The 12,435-nt window shown below is 41.0% G+C and overlaps 1 protein-coding gene across 1 annotated transcript in view; it reads right to left on the reverse strand.

Annotated features, from left to right (window-relative positions):
• The window catches only part of ITGA9 (integrin subunit alpha 9), a 288,361-nt gene that overhangs the window by 226,856 nt on the left and 49,070 nt on the right, over nucleotides 1-12,435 (reverse strand). The window contains exons 9-13 of the mRNA XM_054992076.1: nucleotides 12,222-12,359; nucleotides 6,640-6,745; nucleotides 4,732-4,826; nucleotides 1,288-1,378; nucleotides 515-560 (exon numbers count right to left, since the gene is read on the reverse strand). Of these exons, the coding sequence (XP_054848051.1) occupies nucleotides 515-560; nucleotides 1,288-1,378; nucleotides 4,732-4,826; nucleotides 6,640-6,745; nucleotides 12,222-12,359 (476 nt within the window). The remainder of the gene's footprint in view (nucleotides 1-514; nucleotides 561-1,287; nucleotides 1,379-4,731; nucleotides 4,827-6,639; nucleotides 6,746-12,221; nucleotides 12,360-12,435) is intronic.

The raw sequence follows: 12,435 nt of genomic DNA on the forward strand, positions 1-12,435 counted from the left end.
GCCAAAATGCCCTTCCTGCCTCTTCTGTTGGCACAGCTGTAATGATAGAAAAGTGAGGAGAGGAAGGTTTCACCCCTTCTCGCTCCCTAACTCACGTAACTGTTAGCCTACAGGGTTGTGGGCCCTACAACCCTGGGAACCAGCTTTCCCCAAAGGAAAAGAGTCGTTGGGATGAGAGAAACATAGGAAAGATCTGGGATCCTTGTGCCCACAGATCACTAGATTTAACCCAATACCAGTAGCAGTACACCATCAGTGTTTATTGCCTGTCTCCAGGATACAATTCCCACTGTCGCCAAGGTTGGGAGATCACAGAAACTTTAACATGGTCTCACTGCTATTATTTCTTGGCTACTGTGCAATCACTGACAACAGAAATTTACTATGCAGTGGAAAAGGCCTAGTAGCACTCTTGGTTTCCCCCAAAAAAATATCTGCAGGAGAACTGAAAAGAAGTTCCAAGGGCCAGGCAAGAGATACCATATTAAAGAGGAAACAATAAACTTGGTCTCACCTTAGAAGGATCACATTGTTTGACATAAAGGCTCCAATTGTCACATCTGAAAGCAAGGTTTTGTAACATTTAGAGAATTATAAAGAAGAGTGAAATACACAGTAACATCCCTGCATAATACATCATAGCATGAAAATTATTAAATATCTGCCTTTAAAAAAGGAAGACCTGTTCTCTTGCAATGTAATGGTTCCAGTTAATGGATTGGGTAGCTTTTCTACTGGTGCAATCTTGTCCAGTTCCCCACCTCACCACAGCACTGATAATGGCTTTCAGCTATGTGGGTCCCACAACACTTGGCCTACTTTCTTCAGAGTTCAAAAAGAGCCCTTCTCTTTTCTTCCACCCGCTGAAAATTACTCCATTAATATCCATGTGGGATATTACTAAATATTACAATACGAGCCTTAACTTGGCCCATACTAACAAAAGAAATAATCTATGAAGTCATCAGGTTAGTTACAAGTTTTCTTTCAGAGATACAATTGTTAGTAGTATAAGTTCACATTAACTATATTTCTCTTTTCTGCTCTTCCTAGAGGGTTTCTTAATTAAGTATGGGGGAGGGGGACTCAAAACTGCCCTAAACACAAAACCAAACTACCAGCAGATAAACACATTCTGAAACAGGCTTGTCATGACAGTATATTTTTGAAAGAACAAAGAAAATGTAAACATTCAACCCACGAACTTTCAATTCACAATTTGTACATTTTTTCATTAACCGTATCTGTTGTTTTGCTTTATTCTTCTAACCAGTATTGCAAGCCTACCTGGATAACCATTTCCATCCATATCAACTCCTCCAGAAATAGACTGGCCAAACATCTGCAACCTTGGGCTGACCCGTTTTCCCGATATCCTCTGTAACAGACAACATAGAACTGGAGTCAACAGAACCAAGCAAATGTGGAAAAGTTTTAAGTTACTGATGAACTTGTCCTTGCACTCAAAAGACAAATCTCTCACTAGTTTGGAAGGAACTGTGCCCTAGAAAAACCACATGTTCATCTTGGTCAAACTACTGATTACAACAAGCAAAAAAGATAACAACAGCATGGTTTTCTAGCTTACTGCCATCTCAATACCCACTTACTATATTTAGCTGACTAATATTAAATCTCTTGTTTCAAATCCCATTATGACCATGAGCTCAGTATGTGGCCTTAGGTAAGCCACTCCTCTCAGCTCCCCAGTTGTATTGTGGGGATAATAACAACACTAACTTGTTCATCGCTCTGGGTGAGGAACCAATCTGTCTAGAAGAGCGGTTTACAAGGACAGTTGTTATTTCTTACGGTATTTGGTATGGTACAACAGAGAGTTTACCCATACACAATTTATCATATTGTTTGCTAATTTTTCCAACTCATGAACTCTATACCAGTAACTCCTCCTTTACTATCACCTTCTAAAAATTGTGATGCACCATCTTATCGACGAGTTTCACAGTAAGTTTGAGGCAAAATTAAATTGAGAGAGCAACTTACAGTGCTTCCATAGGCGGAGGGGAGATGGTACTTGTACTTCTGGTTTAGAGATAAAGTACCAAGCCTACAGTGCGCAAAAACCTCCAGGTAAATATGCTCTTATACTTTTTGCTTCAATCCATTAAAAAGGTGGAAATATTGGCCAACAGTCAGATGGGAAATGAAATGAAAGAGGCAAAGTTCAAAGCCCAAAGGAAAGAAACGAACTCTTAAAACTCTGATCTCACAAAGTAATGAAGAAATTTTTCCCACTTTTGTACCGATAACACTAACGCAACGAAAAGCAGCTGAACTCCTCAAATTACATTTGCAGAAGAGAACGTGGCTAGGCTTTTGTGGGGGGTCCCTGTTAGGGTGGCAAACCAGGGCTCTACATATCCCACAGACATCTGCAGGCGATTAGGGCATAAAAGGTTGAAGTATAATGCTACACAGCTTTAAGAACAGCAAACAAAACCTAAGGCCCTGAAACTGAGCTTGACAGTATTTATTTAGTATGCACATTTATCTGCAAGCCCATTGAGTTGTTTCCTTTGTACCTGCAGAGGTAAAAAATCAGCAATTCATAATAAAAAAAAATCTATTGTAAAGAAATGGCCCTTTATTCAATATATGCACAGACACAGGTTGGTTTTTAAGTCACAGCATCTGGATGGTTCAGTGTTAAAGTAACAGGACACAAAGCCTTTCACCTCAAGGTTATTGGTTCAAACAGAGGCCAGGTAGACAGACACCGCAAACATCTGAAACCGTTTGATATATTTGGAGGCCAAATGACTGGCTGACCTTCAGCCCTACCCCATGTGAACAAGATGCAGCATTAAAACACAGCCATTAGAGGGGGAGAGAGAAAGAGAAAGACCAATGAAAAGTAATGGAAAATAGCTAGCGGGAACAAATCATGAAGAAGATCATATAAGCTAAGGACTAATCTAGTAAGAGACAGAAGCCAACTTTCCTGTTTGCTAAAGTTACTGTCTCCTTATGAAACACTGATATTATTTCAAATATGTAAAAAATAAAGTACCCATCTATTCTAATCTGAACTGCTCGTACTTGCGCCAGTTCATTCATTTCGTCCCATCTTATCCCTGTGCAAAGGAAAGAGAGTCCTCCATATGCTGCAAATTATCACTTATAAAAAGCATCATAAAAAAGGGATTTCACTGGCAATTTTTTCTAAAACCTAATGTATTCTAAGCAGTCAGCAAACAGCAGAACTAATCAGCTACAGCTTGCTCAAAAAATCTCAAATGTGACCACTAAAATTCTGACTTAGCATCCTGCATGGGCTCCCACCCAGCAACAAAACAAAATATTTAGAACAGAATCTTAAACAGCTGAAGGAAAAGGAAAAACAGAAGTCCCAAAAACCAAAAAAAAAAATTACCACCACCCAAACTGGTCCAAAAGCTGATGCAGTGATCTACAGATCATTTAAATCTGGTTAGTTTGTATGCCTATGGATTCCAACTCACTGAAGGAGGCAGGACTAGATAAACCTCAGGTTCCTTCCAAAGGTACAGTTCAGGACTCTTTAATGGAAGTAACAAGGTAAATGGCATGTTTATTATACTAAACACACGGTTTTTTGTTCCACTCCATTGTACGACATGAGGACTTCACTCATGCAGGTTGCACATGACAAAACTGCATTTGTATGATTCTTCTCTCTCAAAAACGGAGGGAAAGAGAATCATGTGACCTGAACCATCGTGTCCAAGGCCACCTGTCCACTGTCCTTCTGTCATTTATCACCTGAGGTGTATGATGAAGGAAAGCTGTGTGGGTCAACTCCTCCATGGGAACAGAATCAACAACCCATTGTTTGTAGTAACCAATGTGTTGACAAAGACAGAAACCAGATTTTCATACAAAGCTGAGAGCTCATATTAGGTTACAATGAAGAGATGAGCCTTATTTGGAGCTTATATTTTCTGAACCCACCCTCACATTTTCCAACATGCATTCATTTAGGGCCAAAATGCATATTACATGTGACACAAGTCAAGTTAGGGTACCCAACTCAACTCTCAGTCACTTGTTCATCTGGGGACTAAACTTGAGAAACTTCTCCATCACTCCTTATTGCTCCAAACACTATGAGCTTCAGGCTTCCCTCTTGTGCATTTTCACCAGTGAAAACAGCCATGGAGGGTCTGTTTGGCCCTTTCACCAGCCCTCGGATAGACATGTGGAGCCCAAAGAAGGGGCAAATAGGCTCTTCAACATCCATTTCTGCTGGTGAAAATGGTGTGGGAAAGAAGCCTGAATCCCCTCCTGAGAGTCTAGCTGGGCGCCATGACCCAACATGTGTCACATGTAACATGCATTTTGGTTCTCAAAGTGTTACCATGGAAGCGTCTAGAATCAGTCACTTTGTGGCAACTCCCGATAGATCAGTGTCTGTTATCATCAGTCATCAACAACCTCATGAAGAGGATATTGGCCTGAGTTGAAATTGGCCACAAAGGTGTGGTGGCGCACTACAGGGTAACCAATGCAATAGACAGCTACCTAGGCAAAGGTGTCTTGGGTAACCCTGAAAAAGCAAGTCACTTGTAGTGTGCAGGGAAAGGAACCTTTTAAAACTGAAAATAAGGCAAGTAGTCAGCCTCATTCAACACAAATCTCTGGCCAACATCCAAGTCTTAGATATGGACCAACTGCATATACACTATGGCACATGTCTAAAGAATACCACAATGTCACAGAAGCAAAACTTACCATAGAATACTGTGGTACAATGCCACCAGTGTGTCCATGGTAGATATAGACTGCTCCTACGTAATCATCTTCTTTAGGGGCACCAATAGCAACATCTAGGCATTCAAGACAATGTAAATGAGAAAACACTTTACAAGTCTTTTTGCCCTTTGCAATAAGAGGAAGCTGCAGCTAGTCAGCTTCATCATAGAGACAAACACTTCTGATCTGCAGATATCGGACAGAAAAATGTGCCTCACTTTGTAAACAGCCGATGTTGAAAGCATCCTAAAACGTATAGAATCATAGAGCTGGAAGGTACCTCCTGGGTCATCTAGTCCAACTCCCTGCATAATGCAGTAAATATCACTCCTCCTAATAGAAAATGTTACATAAATTTATTTCTTCCATTTTTTTATGGGGATAATAATGACATACTGTGTAAACCGCTCTGAGTGGGCATTAAGTTATCCTGAAGGGCGATATATAAATCGAATGTTATTATTATATTATTATTATTAAATCCATCGTGGTCAACAGCCTATCACGGAGAGAGTGAAACTGGCTTGCCTTTATACAAAGAGCAGTGTCTGCATACTTGGGGGAAGAAGGATATTCAGAAAATACTAGTGGGTAAACTGGCGGAGGGGGGAACATGGCTGATGCGGATCAAGAATGCTCAGTGCCCTCTGAATGTTGTGAATCAGTTAACAAAACTAATTATTTTAAATGATATAAACATTTTAATCACTAAACAAAATAAAGGTAAAGAGAAAAAACTGAAGGAAAGAAGCAAATTGGCCTGCTCAAGTTCCTAATGATGGACAGGATCTCGGAAGAGGGATTTGGGTCAGGCAGGGAAACTTCCCAGTCATTTACCTTCCCTCTCCATAATCCTCATGGGTTCCCAGGCTTATTTCAAGAAATACATGTTTGAGCTTTTACCAATAACAGCAGCAATATGCAGGAGAATGACTGCAGGTCTTCACATGCTTTATTATCTTAAGTGAAATATAATCAGGCAGTGTGTGTGCACAAAATTGGCACTGGCACATGGAGCACATGCTACTCCATCCCACAGCCACTGAAAGTATCTGTTCGGAATATGAAGTTTCCAAAGTCTTTATCTGATACAAGTTGAAATAGATGGTCCAAGTCAATGATGAAAGGAATCCACTGAGATTCACATTCATTGTATGGCTCTATATATCTACATTGACTAGACTACCAAGATTGCAAATCAGAACACCAAAAATAAAGTTGGCTTAAAATTAATGTTGTGAGCATTAATCTGTTTACAATTAGATCAATCAGTTGATTAATGAGCAGGGGTCAACTTTAATAAGTAAGGGCAGATTTTAACTGAATTGGTGAAGCTGAGACTTAAAAATAAACTTTTGGAATACATTATAATTTTGGTATGGAGTAGAAAACAGTAAGTTTGCTTTTGTTTATTAAAAGTACGCTTGCATGTACCCTCACAAACAACAACATCTTATTCTAGCAGTCAGTTCTGTAAAGAATTTCACCTCAGTAAGGGCGGAATTACCAGTAAGAAGTGAACAACCTACTTGCCCCCTGACTGGCAGAGAGGACAATACAGAAGAGAAATACTATATGGCTGAAGTTAAGTCCTCTGTTTGAGATGTGTAGGTGTGAGTGAATCCTCAACTGAAAATTTCCTACACGTCCACTAATATTGCAATAAGGTATCGACAGGGAGGATTAGCAATATGCAAATATATTTAAATTAACGTACTAAAGGCAAATGAATTAATCAACTAAGAATCCTTTATCCTTAATGTTAAACATCCCTGTTAAACATCCTTAATGTTAAACATCCCTCCACCCCACCCCACCCCAACATTCTTTGCATCATGTTGAAGCAACAACAAAAAGAGTGCATGTATGAAAAGGAAACACACTGACCTGGGAATCCATCATCGTCGATATCCCCCAGGGAAGCCATACTTTCCCCAAAGTGTGCATTGTAGGCATTATCACCATTCAATACAAGCTGCTCTTCCAGGACTCCCTAGCAAACAGGAAATAGGACTGGCTAAGGAAAACAGAGTAAGTGTTAAATGACACATGGCCTCTTTGCTGGAACACACTGGGGCACACGTCCCTCAGGAAGCACCTGGAGCCTGACGGGGCTACGGCTCCAAGCAGAACTTCAATGAGGGCAGTAAAACCCGCGTATTACAAAAGGAAACACTCTGCATTTTAAAAAGGAACCTAATTGCTCCTGAAAAGGAAGCAGCCAGACAGGAGGACAGAGGAACAGACCAATTAATGGCAATCTATAACATGTGAAGAACTACCTGAGGCTGTCACTTTTTATGCATTGTGGGTAAAATCCACGAACAACTGAAGGGCTCTGACAGTTGTGAGAAAAGAACCCAACAAGTGTTCAGTCACTTCTATTTTGTTCAAAGGAATGAATACGATGAAATCCTAGAACAGCACAAATGTGGCCAACATCCCATGTAATAATCCTTCCTCAGAAAACGTGGGTGGGAATTCTGGTTGGCATATCCCTCACATGTTCCTCATTAGAAAGGACAGTCTGAATTTGGCAGAATACTGGTCTAGCTACTGAGAGACACGAGCAGGCAACACACTGCAATTCTCGGGCGGGGGGGGGGGGGCGGGCTGGGAGGGAAGTTGTGTGTGTGTGTTACACATATGTGTGTGTGTGATTAAAAACAATTGTAGGACAATCAAAGAAATTAAGTTGTCAGACTAGCTTAAACTATTTTATTCTCATGTACTTCAGTAAGGAAAAGCAGGTAGCCAAACGCAGCCTTAACATGTTGAAAAGATGGCTTTTTGTTCTTGAAGTAGATGCGCACGTGAGTTTGGGTGATGTAGCATAAACAAATGATGCAACCCTCACACACACACACACACACGCACACACAGCAACAAAAAGCCACAGACCTGCTTTACCCTGCTTCACATTTAAGTGTTCTTATTCTGTTTTTATCCCACCATCAAGAAGGAAATTCTGAAGCGCACAGGTCATAGAGGAATGGTTATTTAGGCACAACCACCACTGAATTCATTCACACACATGAAGCTGAAATCAGCACTATCAACAGCTCCAGACCGACCCTCTCCTGGACAAAAGGATAAGGGTCTACCACAGCTGGGCTAGTACAGGGTCAACCCTTCAGTACAACTGCTTGCTCCCTGGCTCAGGAGACTAGATACAAAAATCATACCAAAGCACAAGAGAGCTGAAAACATACAGGAGCGACATTAGCCCATACTTCAGACTTGAAGGCCTCAGCCTCAATGTCCCGTTGTTCGTCCTCTATAATCACTGGTTGGCCACTGTGTGAGACAGGACGCTGGATTAGACGGACCGCTGGTCTGATCAAGCAGAGCTCTTTTTCTCTCCTTATGATTTGCCGTACATTTGGCAAACCTGTTCACAGTATCATCTCATACCTGAAGGATTTGGGTTGATATTTCATGCAAAAAAATGCATACTTTGGAGTGAGGGCTGCAAAAGGGCGGCAGAAGCAAAGAAATCACTTTGCAAAATAAAGGTAAGTGGTTTATTCTTAAGAATGCGGACAGGTTAATGTTCAAGAGCAATCTAAGAGCATCAGGTTTGGTGTAGTGGTTAAGAGCACGGGACTCTAATCTTGAGAGCTGGGTTTGATTCCCCACTCCTCCACTTGAAGCCAGCTGGGTGACCTTGGGCTAGTCACTAGAGCTCTCTCACCCCCACACACCTCACAGGGTGTTTTGATGTGGGGATAATAATGGCATACCTTGTACACCACTCTGAGTGGGCATTAAGTTGTCCTGAAGGGCAGTATATAAATCGAATGTTGTTGTTGTTGTTATACAAGAATTGCCACAAAAAGGCCATTTTTTTATATTTGGATTTGTTAGTTTCTGCTATCTATTCCTATGCTTTCTGAGAAAGAATAAACGAAACCTGGTTACTTAAACAAGCTCTAAACATTCTCAAGATGTCTTTTCTCAGTTTGTTTGTGAATGAGAACAGATTGGTTTCGGGAAATTGTAATAAAATGTTTTGGGGGAGTCCAGGAAATTGTAATGGGGGGGGGGGTCCTACAGAAAGCTGCTGACATAAAGAAAATCCTACATACTGAATCTGTAAGAAAAACAAAGAGGGAAATGTTCTGTTTTTGTGGTGTTTTTCTTTTCTTCAGTGTTCACCGCTAGGAACAATTTTATTTTACCCTAAGGCTCCACACACAGAACAGTTAATATTATACGTGCAAAGTTGCTCTCTTTGGGCACGTGCGGGATGACTGCAAGTAACCGGAGAAAAGACTACGTGGTTTTAAGTGAGAATCAAACTGAGTAGTTCTGGTTATAGTGACAGATCAAGAGCATGCTTCTTACTGGCATTCATTTAAATAAAACTTCGGTAGGAATTACCAACTAATACATTTAGAAATTAGTATAATCTTATATTAATGCACCATATTTTTAGGGCTCACAGAACCCAACTGGTAAATCGTATGATATTTTTATTCTGGCGCAATGTCTCTTATTCTCTTGTACCTTTCCTATTTCTGTGCCAATTTTTGCCTCATGACCAAGTACTGGGTTCAAATCACAATAGCACAGGGTGCAGTGGTTGGCTTTGGACCAAGCACTTTCTCTCAGCCCAGCCAAAAGCTTTATTTAAGTTAATCACAGGGTTATTTGTCAGGATGAATGGGCCTTCCCATTGTACACTACCTTACAGAACAGCAGGACACAAAACGTATTCAATATGGAAAATACAACACGGAGGGATATAATTTTGCAGATGAGATGCTTGGCAAAGAAAACTTAGCTGGCTAGAGTCAAAGCATTGTGCAGCCAAACCAGGAACCAATCCATCTTTCCAAAGTTCAGCATTTACAGCTGAATGTCTGTCAAGATTATTTTATCACAGTCTGAAGGGCTCTCCGTTCATCACTTATTCTCTACCATAACAGCCTTTCAAAGTATCAAATTCCTGATCTCCAAATCCTCAATATGCTGTTATGCTTCTTCAACCAATTGAAGAACAACCCAAAGGAGCAGGGTGCTACTGAGCATGTTTGACCTGAAATGACCTAAGTGGTCATGGTCTAAGACCCATATGTTAGAAACCAATGCTCAAGCAGCATTTATTTGGAAAAAGAGACATTTTCACAAACAGAAGCATCTCTGAGAAAACACACATGGCTTATGTTCTTTCGAAACAAGTCCCTGGTCGTTTCAGAGCACAGGAAGTTTATGTTGATTATCTCTCTAGGCTACTGTTTGTTCAGTGAAGGGTCATAGTGGTTGTGCAATGTACAGTTGGGCAACAAAGCCTCCAGTCATTTCTTGTCCTGACCAGAGATTTTTTTAATAACTAACAAAATTAAAATCTACGTAGGTACCTATTCTCTCCATTTTGCCTAAGTTATAGGTTAAACATTTCTATCTCTCTCAAAAGATACTATGGCTATTCCAAAAGTCACTATGCTTAAAAAGAGAATCTTAATTTTATTTTACTTTATTTATATTCCCCCTTTCTCTCCAATAAGAACCCAAGGTGGCTTATGTAAGGTGGTTCTACATATTCTACCTAGGTAAAAGGTAGGTAAAGGTCATCCCCTGTGCAAGCACTGAGTCATTACTGACCCATGGGAGGGATATCGCATCACGACATTTTCTTGACAGACATTTTACGGAGTGGTTTGCCATTGCCTTTCCCAGTCATCTACACTTTACCCCCATGAAACTGGACACTCATTTTAACGACCTCGGAAGGGTGGAAGGCTGAGTCAGTCTTGAGCCAGCTAGTTGAACCTGGCTTCCGCCAGGATCAAACTCAGGTCATGAGCAGAGCTTGGACTGCAGTACTGCAGCTTACCACTCTGCGCCATGGGGCTCTTCTTATTATGCTACATAATAATTGCATAATTCAATGTTTACCAAATGTTCTAGCAATTGATCATATTGTATTTTTTCACTGAATGTCCTAGAGGCTGTTCCTATTAACTTGCACTGTGTAATCCACCTTGAGTCTCAGTGAGAAATAGTTTCTCCTCTTCTCCATGCTATCCCCACAACAACCCCAATAATGAAAAAAATAATAACGCTCCTAGATCTTAGTCTAAGACTCTAACCACTACACCATGCTGGAAGCTCCATAGGAAATTGCAGAATTCTTTAGTAAATCTGACAGTGTTGTATTTGAGTTTCGAATACCCTGAGAACAGCTCTCTCACTGCAAAGAATGTCATGTTCTGGGCTATTTCTTCCATCATTAAGATTTATCACTAAATTGCTGCTGCTTCGGTACCTCTTGTCATGGATGTCTCTAGACCAGGCCAGAGCCATTGATGGCCAACTATACCCAAATCTGGACTTGAAGGATGTGTTCTACAAACCAAGTCCGTGACTTAAACAGCTTAAATTAGAGAAACCACAGTACAATAATTACAGTAAGGGGAAGGTACAGTTTTGTCGGCCAGGTAAAAACAGAAAGCAAAGCTCTTAATATTTATTCCATGCCTGGTCCATCCAGAGGTTTGTTACTGCCAATCAGTCAAATCTCCCTTATTCCCTTCTGCTTTTGAAGAAGGTCTGAACACACATTGTCCACAGCAAGTCACTACACAAGGTCTCATGGATTGGCGTTCAAACCACAGAATCCCTGACAGTATGAATGGGATTAGAGATGGGCACGAACCGAAATACGAACCAACATTCAGCAGGGACTGGGCCGGTTTGTGGTTCGCAAACTGGCAGTTCATCAGAGCCCATTTCTGACGAACTGCCACAAACTTTAGGCTGGTTCATTTGGTTTATTTTTTGGTTCATCACTGCAGACAGTCTGGTGCCAATCAGTTTCCTAGGCAACAGGGGATGGGCTTTCTGCAGACCCTCTGCTGACACGGAAGTGAGGATCTGCTGATCCAGAAACAACGTTTTCATGAACCAAATAAACTGGTTCGCAAACCGGGGAAGGTTCGTGAAAGTTCATGGTTTGTGGTTCATGCAACGTGACGAACCACAAACCGCACAATTTGGGTTTTTCCCGGTTCATGCCCATCTCTACCACGACAGGCAGCTATATTCATTGCTCTTCACAGAACTGCCATAATGCTTCTCTTGCGTTTTCTTGGCCTTTGGGCCCCTGCTTTGTAAAACTGTCTATATATACATTAACCACTGACTTCATTGTCCCCTTTATGAGTCTGAGAAAGCAAGACTAACCCCTGAAATCTCATGCCACAATAAATGTGATTGTCTCAGTGAAAAAGTATTTTTTGTTGTTTTTGTTACAAAAGACTAATATGGCTTTGCTTCTGAAAGCGTAGTCAATATTCACTGGATTTTTTGATATTCTGACATATCTTAAAGATGAGTAAATTATCGCTTAGTATTTTAGGAAGCAGTTGGCATCTTGAATACAAATGGGCAAAACACCCCACATCCATTTGTACAATAGGTTGCTAGAGGATTCCCCCAGTTCAAGTGCTGAGCTCCATACTCACATTTCCTCTGCTGAGGTAGACAGTGACCTGACCCTCATCCCGGATCTCAGAAAACATGGGCGCTCCCACCAGGAGGTCTGAAAGTCCGTCAGAATTCAGATCAACTGCACATAAGGAGGAGCCAAAGTAAGAGCCCATCTGCAACCAAGCCGAGTCACAACAAAGCATTCAGTATCTGCCCACACACAGGAGGAAATAATTTATGCTTTTCTTT

This window comes from Eublepharis macularius, chromosome 11 (genome assembly GCF_028583425.1).
Source record: "Eublepharis macularius isolate TG4126 chromosome 11, MPM_Emac_v1.0, whole genome shotgun sequence".
NCBI lineage: Eukaryota > Metazoa > Chordata > Lepidosauria > Squamata > Eublepharidae > Eublepharis > Eublepharis macularius.